The 21552-nt window shown below is 35.0% G+C and overlaps 1 protein-coding gene across 5 annotated transcripts in view; it reads left to right on the forward strand.

The window, feature by feature from the left end:
- C1GALT1 (core 1 synthase, glycoprotein-N-acetylgalactosamine 3-beta-galactosyltransferase 1) overlaps positions 1-21552 on the forward strand; it is a 40149-nt gene that overhangs the window by 10838 nt on the left and 7759 nt on the right. For 3 of the 5 annotated variants that reach the window (XM_041727295.1, XM_041727297.1, XM_041727296.1), the window contains exons 2-4: positions 12666-12763; positions 14117-14353; positions 17162-17829. In XM_041727295.1, coding sequence (XP_041583229.1) covers positions 14134-14353; positions 17162-17829 — 888 coding nt within the window. In that variant the 5' untranslated portion in view covers positions 12666-12763; positions 14117-14133. The remainder of the gene's footprint in view (positions 1-12665; positions 12764-14116; positions 14354-17161; positions 17830-21552) is intronic. The other 2 variants (XM_041727294.1, XM_041727298.1) reach the window with 1 other exon arrangement.

The raw sequence follows: 21552 nt of genomic DNA on the forward strand, positions 1-21552 counted from the left end.
TAGTAAAACAAACATTTGAACGCATTTTATAAGCCAGTCTGTGTGTTAGGTGCTGGAGATGTAGAGATAAGAGCCATAACCACTTTTCCTGAGGAGCTTATAGTCTAGTGGGAAACAGATGCACATACTTAATATTATGCAGTATGATGTATACACAGTAGGGGGTGTGAATAAAAGAATGAAGAAACATTCAAAAGAGAGCAGGTAATTTGACCATGGGCAATAGGGAAGAGTGGTCATGGAAAGTTCTGAAACTAAGTAACCTTGAAAGAATTATGCACCTATCCAGTAGACAAAATCGAGGATGGCACACCAAGCAAAAAGAATAGAATAGCCAAAATCATCCATATGAAAGATCGTGGCAGACTTGGGAGGATGGCTGAATGGTCTTTGCAGATAAAGAGTTATGAGACAGAAGAGAGCAAGAAGATAAGCTGGAGCCAGTCTTACGTATCAAGTAAGCAGTATGTATTTGATCCTGTGGCATTGGAATGTATTATGTGTTTTTAACAAGACTGCTGTGTGAAGCCTCTGTGAAGTTGTTACCAAGGAAAAGTAAAAAGACCTGAGCCTAGGGAAGAATGATCAAGGAATGACTATAGAAAAATGTCTTTATGAAGGGATAAAATATATGTGGAGATATAATCAGATTTGGGGTGTTAGGAGAAGAATAAAGAGATAGATGCTTTGCCCTTTTATTTCAAGCCAGCTAATGTTTATCACACTAAATTAAGAATTTAAAGGGATCTTGAGAGTACAACTTTTGAGAGCTGCTCAAGTAATATATATTCATTAAACTTCCCTTGGAAAAAAAATAAACTTCACTTGGAAATAGATGGAAAGAAAAATATTCTTAGTTATCCCTAATTCCAGCACTGATATTAGAAGTTAGAATTAAAATTAGAAATGAGAAATTAACATTTTGGCTTTTTCTTTTTCTTTTCTTTTTTTTTTTTTTTTTTTTTTAAGGATTTTGGTTTTTAAAGCATAGATATATAATAACAAATAAAATTCCGCATTTTTTTTTTCTTTTTTTGCTTTTGTTCTAACCATGGTCCCATGTCATGTACTCTTTAAAGACATTTTAGGAGTTGTAAAGCATTGTATTTTTGTATTCAATGGGTGTACTTTGTATAATTTTTCCTTTTATTGATTCTGACTTTTGACTGAATCTTTCATTTAGCAGACTCTTGAGGGTTTATGTGCAGGCACTGTTTATAAATACTTCTCATATAGCTTGCTAAGATTATTTCCTTATTTTTTTTATTTTATTTATTTATTAATGAGAGACACAGAGAGAGAGAGGCAGAGACACAGGCAGAGGGAAAAGAAAGCTCCATGCATGGAGCCTGACGTGGGACTCAATCCTGGGTCCCCAGGATCATGCCCTGGGCCAAAGGCAGTGCTAAACCGCTGAGCCAGCCAGGCTGCCCAGATTATTTCCTTAGTTTAAAAGTTGACCTCCCTCTGCCTGTGATTCTGCCTCTCTCTCTCTTTCTCTCTCTTTCTCTGTGTGTTTCTCATGAATAAATAAATAAAATATATTTTTTTAAAAGTCTGTGAGCTAAGAAAATCTTAACTTCTCTTTTGATATTTTTAGATCAGGTCACGTGGCAAACTGTCAAAAGTATTAGGTATTTACACAACTCTTAGCCTGCATAGTTTTGTGGAAAGGCTAAGTGAATTTAAAACACTTAGAAGAGGGGCGCCTGAGTGACTTAGTTGGGTAAGAGTCCAACTCTTGATCTCAGATCAGGTCTTGACCTCAGAGTCATAAGTTCAAGCCCTGCTTTGGAGCCTATTTTAAAAAATCACTTAGAAGAGTCTCTTTTGCATTGAATAATTACTGTATTACCTGTTTTTATTTGCTAGATAATATTTTGGATTTGAATGTTATTTTTAATTTGTAATTTGTTATTCAAGTATACAGATGACCAACTGTGGATGTTTTCCCAGGTTCCACACCTGCATCTCCCTCTCTCTTTTTTAAAAAAGTTTTATTTATTTGAGAGAGTGAGAGAGCAAGCAAGGGGAGGGGCAGAGGGAGAAAGAGAATCACAAACAGACTCCAAGCAGAACACAGAATGTGATGTGGGGCTCAATCTCAAGACCCTGAGATCATGTCCTGAACTGAAACCAAGAGTTGTACACTCGACCAACTGAGCCACCCAGGTGCCCCAGACCTGCATCTCTTAACAGCTTGCTCAGTATTTCTATGTCAGTGCACTACTGGCACTTTAAAATAGATATAGTATGATGCACTGAATATTGATCTGACCAAAGTCTGTCATGTTTTTAAAATATCTGTACTCATCCCTTATACTCCTCGGATAGTTTAGCTGGGTATAAAATTGTAGGTTGGAAATCATTTTTCCTCAGAGTTTTGAAGGATTTTCTGCCTTGTTTTCTAGCTCTCGGTGTTGTGTGAAAGTCTAAAACTACCTAGTTCTTGTCTCTTTGCCTCTTTCTCTGCAGGTTTGCAGGATGGTTTATTTGAGGTGAAATTGTTCTGAAATTACAAGATACTATATCTTTGTCGGTCTGTTTTTGTTCAGAGTGTTAGCTATCATTGGATCCTTTAGATCTGGAAACTTCCTAAAAATATTTGATTATTGATTTCCTCCCCTCTTTTATCTGCACGTCTAAACTCATCTTTAGTTATCAACTTTCTTATTTTTCATCACCTTATCTTTTTGTTTTGCTCACTGTGGGGGTGATTTCCTTTGTTCTTCTGTTCAGGTTTTTTATTTTCTTACATTTTAATTTGTTGTAGAGTTCTTCTTGTTCACGTAATTTTTAAAGCTAATATCTTATTTCATGAATAGAATGGCATGACATTTTTTAATCTCTTAGGATATCAATAATTGGGGTTTTCTTAGTTTTCATCTCATTATATCATCTCTTCCAAGTTGCTTTAAATTTGACTTTGTTGGGGTTTTTTCTTTCGTATTACAGACTTTCCTTAGAGTATCTGGTGATTTTTAAGTGGCTATTTACATTTTAGAGTAGATACTAAAACTAGTTAATATTTCTATATACATTGTTAGGGCTGACAGTATTCTTCACTGTATGATGATTGAACTGGAATGATTGATTGTTGAAGCTTTTGGGGGTTCCATATGGCAAAACCAAACCAAGTGATTTTTAACTTCCCAATAATAAAGCCGATGGTGCTAATACTTTTTCCAAGGGCCTATATCCCCTTTCTGTTCACAGGCTCCTAATGCATTTTTATCCTCATTGTTTATCTCCTAAGATTCTTTGTTGCTGGGCTACCCTCACACTGCCAGAGCCAGCTTTGCTAATGTATGAGCTGTGGGAGTGTCTGGGAAGTTTATTTCCTAAGGACAGCCCTTCACCAATAATTAATTATATGAATACAACTCTGAGGTGTGGCTTGCATTGCCTCCAGAACTATCCTATGGAATGGAGTTAAAATTACCTCCCATGGGATTTTGCATGACTTCCTTTCCTTCCTGTACTACTTCCCTACAAGTTTTTCCAGGGACTACTTTCTGTTAAACCACTTTCACACAAAGGACTCATCTCATGGTTTCCTTTCTGAGGACCCACTTAACCATTAATGTTTAGGCTTCATTTCCTTTGATAATTAATGTATTATTTTGGAGTGAGATTGGACTGTGGTTTTTTTTTTTTTTTATGCTATCTATATTTCAGGCTATCTTTGTCAGATGTTGGTATCAAACTTTTTCGTGAAAGAAGAATTAGTTAAGTTCTACTTAACTTCCTGAATGATTCATATAGTACAGGCATACTTCAAAAGTATTGAGAGTTCATTTCCAGACCACTGCAGTAAAGCAAATATTACAATAAAGCAAGTCAGATGAATTTTTGGTTTCCCATGCATATAAAAATTATGTTTACACTGTTGTGTAGCATGTTAAGGTGCAATAGCATTATGTCTTTTAAAAAATGTACATATCTTAATTTACCTTATTAAAATATACTTTATTGCTAAAAAATGCTAACCATTATCTGGGCTTTTGCTAGTGGCATCATAATCTTTTTGCTAGTGAAGGGTTTTGCCTTCATGTTGATGGCTGCTGACTGATCAGGCTGGTGGTTGCTGAAGGTTGGAGTGACTATGACAATTTCTTAAAATAAGACAGCAATAGAATTTGCCACATCTGTTGACTCTTCCTTTCTTGAACGATTTCTCTATAGCATAGATAGAGTTTGATAGTATTTTACCCATGGTAGAACTTCTTTCAAAATTGGAGTCAGTCCTCTCAAACCCTGCCAATGTTTTATTAAGTTTATGTAATATTTTAAACCCTTGTTGCCATTTCAGCAATCTACATAGTATCATCACCAGGAGTAAATTTTATTGCAAACAAACCACTTTCTTTGCTTTGCTCATCCCTAAGAAGCAACTCATCCATTCAACTTTTTTTCATGAGATTACAGCAGTTCAGTCACATCTTCAGACTCCTTTTCTAATTCTATTTATTTTGCTGTTTCTACTGTATCTGCAGTTACTTCTTCTTCTGAAGTCTTAAACCCCTCAAGGTCATCCATGAGGGGTGGAATCAACTTCTTCCAAATTTTTGTTCATGTTAATATTTTGACCTCTTCCATGAATCATGACTGTTCTTAAAGCCATCTAGAATATTGAATCTTTTCCAGGTGTTTTTTTTTTTTTTAAACAATTTTTATTTATTTATGATAGTCAGAGAGAGAGAGAGAGGCAGAGACACAGGCAGAGGGAGAAGCAGGCTCCATGCACCGGGAACCCGACGTGGGATTCGATCCCGGGTCTCCAGGATCGCACCCTGGGCCAAAGGCAGGCGCTAAACCACTGCACCACCCAGGGATCCCCTCTTTTCCAGGTTTTTCATTGAACTTGCCTTGCTCCATCAGAGGAATCACTGTTTAATCACTATAGCCTTATTAAATGTAGTTCCTCTTTTTTTTCCCCAAAGATATTTATTTATTTATTTATTTATTTATTTATTTATTTATTTATTTATTTATTTATTTATGAGACAGAGCGCACACAAGCAGTGAGGAGGAGCAGAGGAAGAAGCAGACTCTCTGCTGAGCAGGGAGCCTAGCACAGGGTTCAATCCCAGGACCCCAAGATCATGACCTGAGCCGAAGGCAGACACTTAATTGAACCACCCAGGAGCCTCATGAAATGTATTTAGTAAATAATAAGACTTGAAAGTTCAGAATTACTCCTTGTTCTATATGGTGCAGAGTGGACGTTGTGTTAGGAGACATGAAAATAACTTTAATCTTGTTCCTCTCTGTTAGAGCTCTGAGATAAGCAAGTGCATTGTCAGTGAGCAGTAATATTTTTATTTTTTTGTGAGCAGCATGTCTCAACAATAGGCTTAAAATATTGGTAGCCTGGGTGGCTCTGGTTTAGCGCCGCCTTCCGCCCGGGGCATGATCCTAAAGGCCTGGGATCAAGTCCTGCGTTGGGCTCCCTTAGTGGAGTCTGCTTCTCCCTCTGCCTGTGTCTCTGCCTCTCTCTCTCTCTCTGTCTCTCATGAATAAATAATAAAATCTTTTAAAAAGTTTAAATAAACAACATTGTAAAATAGATGTAATGTCATCCAGGCTTTGTTGTTCCATTTCTAGAACACAGGCAGAATAGATGCAGCATAATTCTTAAGGGCTGTAACATGCTCAAGATGGTAAATGAGCAATGGTTTCAACTTGAAGTTATCAGCTGCATTAACCCCTAATGAGAGAGTCAATCTGTCCTTTGAAGCCAGGCATTGACATCTAGTTCACAAAGTCCTACGTGGCATCATCTTCCAACAGATAGCTGTTTCATCTACATTGGAAATCTATTGTTTAGGGTAGCCACTTTCAGTAATTATCTTAGATGGATTTCTCTGGATAACTCGGAGCTGCTTCATCACTTACTGCTTAACTTTACACTGTTGTCTTATGTTTATCTTCTTTGCCTTATCTCATGAACCAACCTCTGCTAGCTTCAGACCTTTTTTAATGTGCTTCTCTCAGCCTTCATCGAATTGAAGAGTTAGGACCTTGCTCTCGATTAGGCTTTGGCTTAAGAGAATGTTGTGGCTGGTTTGATATTCTATCTAGACTATTAAAATGTTTCCATATCAACTGTATCAAAATCAGCTGTTTTACTTTATCATTTTTGAGTTCACTGAATAACACTATTAATTTATTTCAAGAACTTTTCCTTTGTATTCACAGTTTGGCTGTTTAGCATAAGAAACCTAGCTTTCAGCCTTTTTTGGGCTGTCAGCATGCCCTCCTCACTAAACTTAATCATTTCTAGCTTTTAATTTAAAATGAGAGGCATGTGATTCTTCCATTCACCTGAACATGAAGAGCCCATTGTAAAGTTACTAATTGGCCTAATTTCAATTTTGTGTCTCAGGGAATAGGGAGGAATTAGGAGGAGGAGAGGGACGAGAATGGCTGATGGTGGAGCAGCAGAACACACATAGCATTTATCGATTAAGCTTGCCGTCTCATATGGATGCAATTCATGACACACGAAAACAATTAGAATAGTAGTGTCAAAGGTCACTGATCAGAGATCACTATAACAAATATAACAGTGAAGAAGTTTGAAATAAGAACTGTGTCAAAATGTGACACAAATTGAAGTGCATGGTGTTAGAAAAATAGTGCTGATAGACTTACTGGAAAAAGAGTTACTACAGACTTTGAATTTGTAAAACATCCAGTATCTGCAAAGCACAGTAAAGCATAGTGACATTAGATATGCCTGTATAAAAATTGTGTTTTGAAAGATTTAAGTATTATATCCAAGAAAAGCCTGGACCTTTTTGAAGTCTGACTCTGACAACATTCTTTATTTCCTTTGTGGTACTTCTTTTAGTTTTTATACCTGAGTCAGCTTGGATTATTTGCTTTTTTTTTTTTTTTTTAGAGAAATATGTTTCATTTAGGTTTTCCAGTTTAACAGCTGTTTATTATACAAAATGTTCTTTTGACTTTTTAAATCTGTGAATGTGGATATAATTTAAATCCTGACTGTAACAAACCAACTATCAAAAGACATTTGTGAACTAATTGAGGCAATTTGACTATAGAAGACAGTTATGGAAATTTGATTACATACTTGGGTTGGATGAGTCCAAAGAATTGTTAATTTTTCAAAGCATTGCTGATTCTGTTAGGCATTTGATAGTGGCTTTTTGTTTCATTAATTTTATCTATTTTTCTATCTTGAATTTTATTGATTTTTGTTATTTCATTCATTTTGCTTGCTTTAGGCTTATTTTTCTCTTGATTTTTGAAGTGGGAGCTTGAGTCAATTCATTTAATTTTCTTTATCTTTTCTAATGTAAGCACTTAGTTCTGTAAGTTTTCCTTAAGCACTGCTTTAGATGTGTCTCTTTCATTGCTATTTATGAGCCCCTGTGTAATTAACAGCACTGTAAATTCCATGAGAACAGGGAAAGATATTTTGTTTTAGCTTTTCCCAGTATTTAGCAGTGCCATATAATTGTAAATGATTTTTGAATTTTAACACTTCCATATAGTAGTATCTCATCTTGGCAGCTTAGCTCAAAAATCTGAAACTTATAAAGAAATAAAATTAGTAGAAATATTCTCAAAATGTTAGAAGAAAAGTACAAGGGAATATAGCAAGTAAAATTTTATGTAATGGAGTTTTCTTTTTAGTGAAAAATGTATTGAATATGAGATGGATTAAGTCTTCAGAATAAACCTTTTGAAGAATTCATATAAAGAAACATTTGAATTGTTATTAGCAAGATTAGTAATAGGAGAGCAGAGGCATGAAAATTTAGTCTGAAACCAGTTCTGGTCTTTCAGCAACTCTTAACATTTTCACAGTCCTTCTTTGAGCTCATGGGCTTTTTTTTTTTTTTTTTACATCTTCTTTACATCTCAAGATTTATCAATAGAGCAAAAATAGTTTCTTCTTGTGCTGGTAACAATATCTTCTTATCTTCCACTTAAAGATACTTTTAGAAAGGGAGAAAGATATGGGAAATTGGTGGGTGACTATAAATGTAACTGTGGTATAATGGGGAAAAAACCTACAAACTTTAAGTGAAATGTGAGTTAGAATCCTAACATGTTGGCTGTGTGGTTTGGGTCAGTTTAATTTCTTTGAAACTCAGTTTCCGCATTTGTAATATAGAGATACTACTATCAAGTATTCCAATTGTTGTGAAGATCAGAGAAAACAAAAGTTTTAAACATAATGCTTCATACATTTGTATGTATTTGTACATACACTCTATCTGTAAGCATTTATACATTGAATCACTATATAAGATTCATCTCAGGTTTTTTTTTGTTTTTGTTTTTGTTTTTTTAAGATTTTATTTATTTATTCATGAGAGAGAGGCAGAGACACAGGCAGAGGGAAAAGCAGGCTCCATGCAGGGAGCCCAATGTGGGACTCGCTCCAGGGACTCCAGGATCATGCCCTGGGCCGAAGGCAGGTGCTAAACCTCTGAGCCACCCAGACGTTCCTCATCTCAGTTTTGTAAGGAAAGTCTTAAGGGAAAAAATAAACTACCAAAAATCATTTTAATGTAGTTTATGGAGAGAAATGCATGTTGAATATGTAAATGTAGCAAATTAATACTATAATCCAGAAAAAAATTATAAGCAGTAGACTGACAACCCTGGTAGGATATAGTATAAAGTACTAAAATTTAAAAGCAAAAAACAAACACTGAAAGCCTCAGACTTGGGGGACTTTATTGTAAATTCCATTAACTTTCTATAAGCCTGAAAATTGAAAGAAAACATGATATCATGTAAAGGGCATTAAAGTCTTATTGAGAAGGTATTAGTAACTGGTAGAATGACTAAAAACCAAATATTAGAGAAGAGGACCATTTATCTACAAAGAGAAAAGATCAATCTGCATCTTTTCTAGCATCAATATGAGAACACCATAAATCAATATTTATGAAGTTTATACTTGGTCAACTTGTGCTTCATTTATAGAGAGTACTTAATAGTCTCAAGCCTGTAAGAGTTTAGAATATAGCACCAATGAGTATTATTACAAAAATTACTTGCCGAAATTCAGCCAAAAAGCATGACATTAATGAAGAACTCATATATAAAGGAACTGTAATAAAAAGACTATTAATGAGCACAGAATCCAATTTAATACATATCCAAGATTAAGCAGTCATGGGAATTACAGCATAATTTATAGATTGTAAACTGTGCAAAATTTTACAGAATAAAAATAGTTCATAAAATTTGAGCATTTGGGGGAGAGTATATGTGCTGATTTCCACACTTCTCACAGCAAGGAATTAATAGGAACTATCTAAAATTGAAATACGTAGTTTTTAAAAAGAGCCTCCAATTGCCTTATATTTTTCAGTCTTATCTTTAGAAAGATCATTGAGGGATCCCTGGGTGGCTCAGCGGTTTAGCGCCTGCCTTTGGCCCAGGGCACGATCCTGGAGACCCAGGATCGAGTCCCACGTCGGGCTCCCGATGCATGGAGCCTGCTTTTCCCTCTGCCTGTGTCTCCGCCTCTCTCTCTCTCTCTCTCTCTCTGACTATCATAAATTAAAAAAAAATAAAAAAAATTAGAAAGATCATTGAGAGGAGAAGAGTCATAAATGTTTAGCTGACTTTCAGAGTTCATTTAGATTGATTTAATTTCCCCCTTTTTTGATAAATTAAGTAAATCTAACTTAATATGTTAAATCTTTAAAATAACATAACTAACATCCATACCAGTTCTGTAAAACTACAGTAAAATGATTAAGAATCTGAATTTTTGATTCACATTGCTAGTATGACCCTGGGAAGATTATGAACCTTTTTGTCAGAGTTTGTCTGTAAAATGAGTTTGATAGTCCCTAGTTTATAGTTAACTCATGTAAAGCTCTTAATAAATACAAGGGTCAACTATTAGCTATAGTTGTCTTTCCTTCCATCTTTGTTATTTATAAAGATGTTATTCATATCTATAATGATATCACCAAATGTTAATAATAGTTATTTCTGGCTGATGGAATTTGGGATGATTTCTATCTTTTCCATGTTCTGTATTGTTTCTTTTTTACAATGAGTAATACAAAGCTGTCCCTTAAAAAATAAAGCAAAAAATATAAAATTTAGTTGTCCCAGCCCTTCTTTTGCATCTAAAATCTCAATTGTTAAGCCTAAAAATCTTTCTTTTTAAAATGCTCCTCAAGTGATTTTGATTCCATATCATGTTTGGAAAATAGTTGACATTGAGAACTTCCTTCCACTTAATTTTAGTATATTAGAAGTTCCTGTAACGTGCAACTTAGTTACACAATGTCTTCCAACCTGGTCTACTTCAGTACTCTTGTTAAGAATCTGAATAGTTGAGAGTGCTGATTTTTGCTAAAAATCAGAGTAAGATTTTGGGTGCATTGTACCCATATGAAATGTCTATTTTATCCCAGGAACAAGAAAGAAAAATGGGAGTAAACAGAAATTTAGTCATAAAGCCACAATCTTTGAAGTTAAGAGGATGGGGTAAAAGCAAGAGGGATGAGCCAGCATATGTTGATTGATAATGCTCTGAAGGAGGAGGGGTAAGAGGATGGTAGCCATCCAGCAGCATCACAAGATATTTTTTAATTAAAAACAAATATTTAATATCAGTTTTCCCTCCACTCACCCCAGAACAGGTGTGTTGCTAAAACAATGTCACCTCAGTGAAGAAAACTAACCATAATTATGTCACTAATTTACTACAAACGATAAATCCCCCATGCTGCAGAAGTAGACTTGTTCTGAAACTCAGTGTCTTTTGGGAAATGATAGGGTAGCAGGTTAGTACTCGTAGTTACTGGAGCTGGATCAGCACTTTCTTCACATATTCACTTTCTTGCAGCTCTTCCCCTTGTCACTCACAGTGCCTTCTGTGGCTTGCTTTCTCCCCTGCTACCAGGAGTAGACTATAGCAGTGGAAAATTCATTTAGACTGTGTCCTTCTGAGACTGTGAAGTGATTATATCTGGTATTAAGGTGAGGGAAGTCACAGCCAGTACAAAAAGAAAATCAGAACCAGTGTGCTAGAAGGGAAAGTGTCAGAGAATCAGAAGATGTGGGGAATTGCTTGCAGTGCGGCTCCTAGATGATATCTCAGTTTAAGTGTTTGTTAATGCTACCTTAACAACCTTTCTTTAGTTTTATTGCTTCAGTCTTATACTGCTAATCTTTTTACATGTACCTTAAGAAATTTGGAGTTATGATATCTTTCACTTTTCTTGGCTTCATGTTTTCAATTCATGGGACTTCCGAATTAACTCTATTGTGGGTTAAGTCTTAATAATACACACTTTTTTTTTTTTTAATTTTTTTTTTTAAATTTTTATTTATTTATGATAGTCACAGAGAGAGAGAGAGGGGCAGAGACACAGGCAGAGGGAGAAGCAGGCTCCATGCAGGGAAGCCCAACGTGGGATTCGATCCCAGATCTTCAGGATCGCGCCCTGGGCCAAAGGCAGGCGCTAAACCGCTGCGCCACCCAGGGATCCCTACACACTTATTTTAAAGAAAGAATTCCAGATTCTTGAATAGTTCTCTTCAGCTTTTTTTTCTTATATAATGATTCAGCAATTCTGTACATTACTCAGTGCTTATCATAATAAGTGTACTCTTAATCTCCTTTATCTGTTTCACCCATCCCCCACTCACTTCCCTTCTGCCAACCACCAGTTCTCTGTATTTTAAGGCTCTGGTTTTGGTCTCTCTCTTTTTTTTAATTTCCTTGCTTTGTTTCTTAAGTTAAACATACAGGTGAAACCCTATGGTATTTGTCTTTCCCTGACTTATTTAATATTACAACCTCTAGATACACCCATGTTGCAAGTGGAAAGATCTCCTTTTTTATGACTGAGTAATATTCCGGTGTGTTCATATATGTGTGTGTGTGTGTGTACATGTACATGCACACGCACATGCCACATCTTCTTTATCCATTCATCTATGGACACTTAGGTTGCTTTAATATCTTGCCTATGTTAAATAATGCTGCAGTATACATAGGGGTGCATATATCTTCATATTAGCATTTTTAATTTTCTTTGGATAAATATCCACTAGTGGAATTACTGGGTCATATGGTAATTCTATATTTAATTCTTCAAGGGACCTCCATACTGTTTTCCACAGTAGTGAAACCAACAGTATACAAGGTTCCTTTTTTTTCCACATCCTAACCAACACTTGTTATTTCTTGCCTTTTTGATTCTGGCAGTTCTGACAAGTGTAGAGTGATATTTCATTGTGGTTTTGATTTGCATTTCCCTGATGATTAGTAATGTTTAGTATCTTTTGATGTATCTGTTGACTATATGTCTTCTTTGGGAAAATATCTCTTCAGGTCCTCTGCTCATTTTAATAGATTAAATGGGGGGTTTTGGTGTGGAGTTGTAGAAGTTCTTTCTGTGGTTCAGCTATTAACTCTTTATTGGATATATCATTTGCAAATAATCTTGAGTTTTAGAGTTTCAAAAGAATCCCTTAAACCAGGAAGGGTATTTTCCCTGGGGTTGCAGATTACACCTTTGCTATAAGGATTTCACTAAAGACCAATCTGAAGAAGGAAAAGAGGACAGTAACAAGGGAGAACTTGAGACCCCTCTCAGGGAAAATAGTAACAATACTTGGTAAACTTATTTCTGCTTTTCCTCTAGGAAATTTTATAGGATAGCTGAGTGGGACATATATACTCTTCACCCATGAAGGCCTACCTTTCTGAACCTTAGAATGCAGTTAAGATAGAGCAAAGGAAGTAAGTAAACCAGTACCTGCCAGTTTCATGTGGGTAATTTACTTCTGCCTTATTTACTGAGCAGCTTTGCTCACATGGTCTTTCTTTTACCTCCACTTCTCCTTGGGGTCATCCTTCTCAAATTACTACTTAGTAGAGGGCCTGAGAATCGAGATGCAAGATGAACATGGTATAGTTCCATGGCCTGATAATTTTATTTATAGAATTAAGGATATTTTTGCATTAAATATACATATATTAAATATGTATTAAGGATATAGTAAAAGGTCACATGCAGTTTTTTGTATATAAATTTTTTTCTACAGTAAATATTGATACAGAAAAGTATATAAATCATAAACATAGAGTTTGTTGATTATCACAGAGATAACAAACTATGTAACCATTAATTTATTTTGATATTAGCATACTTTCTTTTTGTAAGTTTGATACATCTTTTTCCATCCTTTGCTCTTAGCTTTCTGAATATATTTAATGTATATCTCTTATAAGCAACATGTTGGTTTATTTTTTCACTAATCTGGGCTGGCAATCTTTATCTTTTAGAGTTTTCAGTCTTTTTTACATTAACATCATTGGTGATATATTTGCATTAAAATAAACCATATTACTTTTTTTTTCTGTTTTTCACCTATTTTGTGTCTACTTCTCTTTTTTCCTGGTCTTATTATTTTATTATTTCATTTTTTCTGTTTTAGTTATATAGCCTTTTACTAATTTTTTAAATGATTACACTAGCAATTATATTATACATCTTTTAGTCTTTTAAAGCCTAAACATTTGTACTTTCACCACTTCTGGACAACAAAATTATTTTAGAACTGTGTCCTCCTTATAATTTTTGTACCACTTATGTCATTTGTTTTAACAATGATAGTAATAATGTCTCACAGGATATTATATCATATATACTAACTTATATATAATATATACTATGTAATATAAAAGAGAAAAAAGGTAAGTTTAGGTATTTTGACAGCAAAAAAGAACATGGCAAGCAGGCTTGGGTTCACAAAGGATTCTGGTGGGAAGAACAGGAAATTCTGTGTGCAAACACTGACCTATTTACCATATCCCACTCTAACAGTGATTCTCCAAGTTACTACTCATCTATTTTATAGAATTGTCCATAAGGGGGAAAAAAAAAAGAATTGTCCCTAATTGTGTTTTAGCAGCAACTGAAGGGATAAAATATTAGAAATGTTCTCCTATAGGGAAGGAATTAACTTTCCCATCTGGCTAAAAGTAATCAACTTTTTTTTTTTTTTAAGTTATCAAGTCTTTTTCTTTTAACTCATGGTAGGTATTGATTCCTTTATAAATTATAACTTCCTGCTAATTTTTTTCTTACAGAAATACACTTTCGGGAAATGGCCTCTAAATCTTGGGTGAATTTTTTAACCTTCCTTTGTGGATCAGCAATTGGATTTGTTTTATGTTCTCAGCTATTTAGTATTTTGTTGGGAGAACAGAGTGATACCCAGCCCAATATTCTTCATAATGATCCTCATGCTAGGCATTCAGATGATAATGAACAGAATCATCTAGAAGGACAGATGAACTTCAATGCAGATTCTAGCCAACATAAAGGTATGGTTCACTTTATTAAGGATTAAACAGAAACAGTATTTTTCAGTCTGTGTCAGTGTTGTGAGAATTGGAAAAAGCTATTAATGTGAATTTTGTTATACACAGTGTCTTTTGATGAAAATGAGCTTAATTCCTGGTATTTAATGACAATCCTTAGTTCACATCAGGAACTAAAAATTTATTTCAGGGGTAAGATATTTAATTTTGAATTTATTCTTTACTGTCTTTATCTTAGCCCGGTTCCAAACACTGTGAAAAAACATTGACATAATTCAAAGATCTCTGCAAATATGATATATTTGACAAGAAAGAATACAACAGCTCAAGAACAATTGGAATCCTGGGATGCAGAGGGTCCCTCCATTAAGAATGGTTTCTTTATCTTTTTTGGGAGTAAATTACTTCTTTCTGACCTCTCAAGCAGAGGCTGAGGAATAGAGAGTACCACATCCTGATTGAGTTTTATGAACTTAGAAGTACATATACATACCATTATGAATTATGTTATATTGGGTAAATGTTTATATGACCCTGATTCAGCTCTGAGTAGGTGCTCTGTGTTCTTATCATAGAGCAGTTTGATTACTGTACACTTCCTCTATAGCATTGCTCCAGATTGTTAAAGAACTGATTGGTGCCATGCTTGTCTACTACTAACAGGCTATCAGGTCACTGCAGGCACATATATTCGGTACCTACTTGTCCTGCTCCATGGTCCACATCTAAGCTACAAACTATGAAGTCATGGTAGATGTTTTCCTTTGCTTACCAATCAATCCCATTTGTCTTAAGTTCTAACATTCTACTTCTTTACCATTTTTTCAGATTTCCTCTCTCCAGCCATTTCCCCTAGTTCAGGCCTTCAGTTATACCCATGTACCTGGACTCAACCAAACTTCACTATACTGTTTGTCCTTCCTCATTTAAAGACCTATTCTCTGCATCATTTCTGTTTTCCTTATCTTGCTTTATCTCCTCTTTTCTTACCAGCCAAGTTCCCATCCCACTGTTCTATAGGATTTATCAACCACTGCTTTCTTTTTCCTCAGCACATTACATTGAACCCTTTCACATACCTCTGTTACAGCATCTCTCTTAGTATGTGTCAAGTGCTGGTTTGCGTGCCAAGGTCCACTACAAAGCTGTGAGATCTTCTGTAGCAGGACTGTGCTGTATTCATCGTTTCATCTCCTATGCCAGCATATGCCTACAACAAAGTAATTAATGAATGAAAAATTAACAAAATGAGAAAGAATATCTGCCAGATCCTAGCAGCGGGGAGAAGGGTGTCTTGTCTTGTTCTCAAAGTGAAACGTTGAGAATTCCTGCATCTACCATTTTCCCTATGCATCCAGTGTTTTGTCTACAGCCAGGAGATTGGGCTCCTCAAGTACATGAAATATGAGTGCTCCCTGAGTGAAAGTAGAGTGATTTTGTCTGTTTTTGAATTCTGAATTACTGCTTTTCCGAGGGACATGAGAATATTTTCCGTCCATGCCCAGCCTAGCCCAACCTGTGTTACCTCTCTATCAGTTAACTAGAAATTTATGCTTCCAGTGGTTAATTTTTCACAGGACTGAGCTTTTGTAACTCACTGGGTTGATGTTAACCTTAGGGATATGCTTTCCTCAGGATTCTGCCTAGAGCATTACTACAAAAAGTGTGGTTTTGCAGACTCATGCTGGTCTACAACTATGTAGGTATTGAAATTGGGATTAAACAGTTAGAAACTTTCATGGTAATTTAACAGTAATTTTGTCTAAAAAAAATAAGAATTAGAATTTGTATTTTTTTTAGTTTTATTTTTCTAGTAATTCATTTTTAGCATATTTATGAAAGAATGGGTCTCTAACCATTGGAAATAAAAATTGATCCTCCACCAAGCACTTAAGGTCTAGAATCTTAAAATTGGACTCTTCCTTTAAAACAGTGATACTCAGAATGTGATCCTAGCCTTGACAGTCTGAGTTGTTTGTTACTAGTCTGCACCCAAATAAGGAGCTTGCACAAAGATAGAACTCATTTAAACTCACTGCTTAGTTAAGTGGACTTCTTTGGCGGGGGGGGGGGGGGGGGGGGGGGTGTAACAAGACTTCCTTGGTGAAAGAAGTAATATGGTACTTTATATTCTGGCATAAGCTTCCTCCTCTTTACAAAAGAGTACTTTGAAAAACACTGCTCTAGACAGTCTTGGAAATATGACTGCTACCTGTTCTGTTTCTCACTGATGGATTTGCATTTTGGAATGAAATATGTTACTATCAGCAGTAACCTCAACTCTGCAGCATGTTTTTTCCTGTCTTCAGAAGCTTATTTAGAGCTCTGAGAAATTCCTGTCTTGTTCTGTTGAGAACCAGTTGAATCTTTGTAGAATGAAGTGAAAAGCAGAGTGTCCAAGACTGTGCTTTATATGTATACAAATCTCCAAGAGAACTTGTTAAAATGCAGTTAGATTGAGTAGGTCTGAGGTGGAGCCTGAGATGCTGCATTTCTTACAAGCACCCAAGTGATACTGATGCCTGATGCTGTTTGGTCAATGAACCACCATTTGAGTAGTAAGAATTTAAGTCATAGTGGCAATTCTTGCTAACTCCAATGGATCTCCTGGATAAGATTGACAAGAAACCAATAAATCAGAATGTCAATTAATATTAAGTTGAGTTTTGCTTTCTTTCAGCTAAATTACTAATGGTAGAAAGGTAAATAGAAGGGGGTTTTTGAAATTGTTCAAGAAAATTTTTCTTCAACATAATTTATTTGAGTTTTACATCCATGTAAATATAACTCTAAAAATTTTTTGTTTAATAGATGAGAACACAGACATCGCTGAAAACCTCTATCAGAAGGTTAAAATTCTTTGCTGGGTTATGACAGGGCCTCAAAATCTAGAGAAAAAGGCTAAACACGTCAAAGCTACATGGGCCCAGCGTTGTAATAAAGTGTTATTTATGAGTTCCGAAGAAAATAAAGACTTCCCTGCTGTGGGATTAAAAACCAGAGAAGGCAGAGACCAACTGTACTGGAAAACAATTAAAGCTTTTCAGTATGTTCATGATCATTATTTAGAAGATGCTGATTGGTTTATGAAAGCAGATGACGATACGTATGTTATACTAGATAATTTAAGATGGCTTCTCTCAAAATACAACCCTGAAGAACCCATTTACTTTGGGAGAAGATTTAAGCCCTATGTAAGACAGGGCTACATGAGTGGAGGAGCAGGATATGTACTGAGCAAAGAAGCCTTGAGGAGATTTGTTGATGCATTTAAAACAGACAAATGTACACACAGTTCCTCCATTGAAGACTTAGCTTTGGGGAGATGCATGGAAATTATAAATGTAGAAGCAGGAGACTCCAGAGATACCACTGGAAAAGAAACTTTTCATCCTTTTGTACCAGAACACCACTTAATCAAGGGTTATCTACCTAGAACCTTTTGGTACTGGAATTATAACTATTATCCTCCTGTAGAGGTAAGTTTAGAAATTTTATTACTATATAAATACTTAGACTGACTTTTGTCTACTTGGGGAAAAAAAAACTAGCAAATAATATATTTCTTTAGCACCAATAACTAAGAATCTCCTTTGCTCTTTTTATGTAGAGTGTCAATGTATAACAAAAAAAAAATGAGAATATGAGTGTCAGTAGTAGTAATTCAATAAATATTGCTATTATTTATCTACTATTTATTGCTTGTGTCAGGCACTAAAAATATAGCAGTAAATATGGCCAAGTTCCAGTTCTCATGAACCTGATAACAGTGTATTATGAACTGGGTACAGAGACATACAGTAAACAGGCAGACTAGTAAAGATAAAATATGATTTTAGGTAGTGATAAGTGCCGCAATGTAAAATGAAGCCAGGTAAGGGGATATAGAGTGACCCAGAGTGGAGTGGAGTGCCCTAGTGTGGGTGATTAAGGAAAGTGTCTCTAAGAGGTAACTTCTGAACAGAAATCTGAGTGATGTTAGAGAGCAGGCTGTATGAAGAGCCTTCTGGGCTTCAGGAACAATGCATGAAAAGACTCTGAGGTTCAAAAAGACTTAGATTCAAGTCTTTTCCTACTTAATAGTTAAGTAACTTTTAATGGACAGAATTTGCCAGACTTCTGAGCCGGAGTTGCCTCATTTATAAAATGGACCCAATCTACCTGTTTCATTCAGTTGTGATTACAGTATAGCATAGTACCTATCACACTGTAAGCACGTAATAAGCCTCTCATTTAATACCTTAGCCTTCATTCCTGAGGATTTTATCTAAAATACATTATTTTATCAAATATATAGCTAAAAGTTTGAGAAGAATTAATATCCTGTATACCCAGCAACTAGCTTCACCAAATATTAATCTTTGCCACATTTGCTTCCTTTTTTTTTATAAGAAAATGGTATAGATACAGTTGAGGCCTCTGTACCCTCCCCAATCCAGTTTTCTTATCTCCTTCCTGAGTGTTAACCACTATCATGAATTTAGTATTCTTCATTACCTTGCATGTTTGTATCTTTTTTCCCTACATGTTTATTTGTCTATAAATAATATATAGTATTATTATGTAGGTTTTTAAATAAATGGAATTATTCCATATATATCCTTGAACATTTGCCCTTTGTATACAACATTAAAATTTATCAACAATAATATATGTGCTTCATTAATTTAGGCTGCTGTACAATCTAATGTGAGTATACAATAATTTATCCATTCTTCTACTATACACATTTAGTAGGTTGTTTCCAGTTTGTCATTGTTACGAGCATTGCAGCAGTGAGTGACTGAGGAAGACTAGGAATCATGAAACCTAGCTTTTAGATTCAGATCTGTTATTGATTAATAATGCATGTAGACAAGTCATTAGTACTCGACGCCTTCTTTTTTTCTGGTCCTAAGATACAAATAATACACTTCATGTTAACATTCTCATCTTTACAAGCCAGTGTTTTCAAATTTTCTAGGACAGGGGGATCCCTGGATGGCTTAGCGGTTAAGCATCTGCCTTTGGCCCAGGGCGTAGTCCTGGAGTCCCAGGATCGAGTCCCACATCGGGCTCCCTGCATGGAGCCTGCTTCTCTCTCTGCCTGTGTCTCTGCCTCTCTCTCTATCTCATATGAATAAATAAATAAAATCTTTAAAAAAGAACAAATAAAGAAACAAATTATCTAGGACAGTGGTTCTCAACTGCAGGCTTTTTTTTTTTTTTTTTTGCTTCCTAAAGGACATTTGGCAAAGTCTAGAGACATTTTTTGGTTGTTAACCAGGAGACTAGCATTGAGTGGAAGTTGCTACTGGCATCTAGTGGGTAGAAACCCACAGGATTGTAAACCTACTAGATGCTAAATGTCTCACAGTGCTTGGGATAGCTCCCCACAATAAAGAATTATCTGACCTAAAATGTCAGTGACACTTAACACTGAGGTTAAGAAACCTTGACCTAGAACATTTGACCTAATCTTTAGACAATCAGCATTAAAGGAAACATTGAAGCAAATCACTTCTGCTTCTGATGTCAACCACTAGTATGTTCTTGGTACTTATACAGACACAATAGTTTTCCTTACAGTAATTCTGCATTTATTTATTCATTTATTTTTTTTTAATTCTGCATTTAATGGGTGACAAAATTGAGGCTCAGAAAAGGCAAGTAATTTGTCCTGGTAATAGCCTAGGCATTATTATAAACCATGCCTATAAACTCTTGTGAGTTCCATCATGAGCTCCCCTCCATGATTAATATATATCCCCCCAAAGGGGTTGTGGGGCTGAGGGATGTTAGAATAAATATTCTACTGTTGGGATAAAATTCCACTTTAATAAATGAACAGTTTTAAGTTCAGTTCTATGTAATGAGTCTGAAACCTTATGCTAGCATTCTATTGTGGATGCAACAATTTCCTAGACTATAAAACAGATGTATTCCAAGTCTGCTTTGTGATAGTCTGTTTTTGTTTGGTTCTACTGAGGTACTACTTTGAATTTTTTTTTTAAATGTAAACTTTTCTTAGTATAATATGACCCTTAGTATAATTCTGTACCCCTTTCCTTATAAAGATCTATACAAACTTAAGAACATTGCAAGTACATATAACAAAGACATTTAAATGCATATAAGATTTTACTAGGAGTATCTGCTCTATACAGTAATAGCAAAAGGATATCATAATTATCACTGTTTTTGTAAACAGTAAAATATCCTTCTTGCCCTTAAGAGTTCTACTCACAATTTCCACCTACTGATAGGGTATACCTAACAATATATTTTCTATGAGCAAAATAAATATTCTGTGGTATATCTTTTGTTTAAATTGCAGTGGTTTTTGAAATGGATGCCAAATTTATATTTTTTCTATAAAAGTTTATTCAGTTATATTGAAGACAATAAAATAGACTTGGAAGCACCAAAATTGACCCAGCTTTCTATTGTTGCCTCTTCTTCCCCAGGAGGTTCTATACAAACACAATGTGAATCAAACTTCTGTTTGTTTTGTTTTGTTTTTCAAACTTCTGTTATTACTCATCCATCATTTAATAAATTTTCATCTCCAAAAGTGAGAAGAATATTTACTCTTTTCAGAGTTGAAATATTACTCAGAAATACTATTTTCTGAATTATTAACTCTGAAATTACTGCTATTTTCAGAGTTATCCTAAATCTCATACATATACTTTTGCTCTGTAGTAGTCACTACAAACACAGTGTGGAAAATTTTTATTTTAGCAAGTCACTATATGAGATATTACAGTTAAAGAGTTACATTCTTAAGTTGGTTAGTTGTTTAGAACTTAACTTCTTCTTCATACAGTTCCCTTTTCCTACCACCTTCTCACTTCCCTAGAAGTGAGTTTATTCCCTAGGACTAAAGTCTGTTTCCTAGGAATAGAGTTTTCACCAGATAATTTATAATCAGTCTTTATACAGAGGATTTAAACTAGTGTATATGTGTGTAATAGTGTATACATACACTTATATAGATATGCCCCTAAATGTGAAATTGCTTTTGTTGTAGATTAGAAATGACCAAGTAGGATTTATTCTATTCTTCAATTCTATTAACTGTAAGCCATCTGAAACTTACTGATATATGGTCAAGGTTGAGAGCTCCTGATTTTTCCAAGTTGTTAACTGATAATTCCAGTACCAATTTTTATTTTCAGTAGTGATTTAAAATAATCTCCTTTATCACATACTATAGTATT

The sequence above is a fragment of the Vulpes lagopus genome, chromosome 13 (assembly GCF_018345385.1).
Source record: "Vulpes lagopus strain Blue_001 chromosome 13, ASM1834538v1, whole genome shotgun sequence".
Classification (NCBI taxonomy): domain Eukaryota; kingdom Metazoa; phylum Chordata; class Mammalia; order Carnivora; family Canidae; genus Vulpes; species Vulpes lagopus.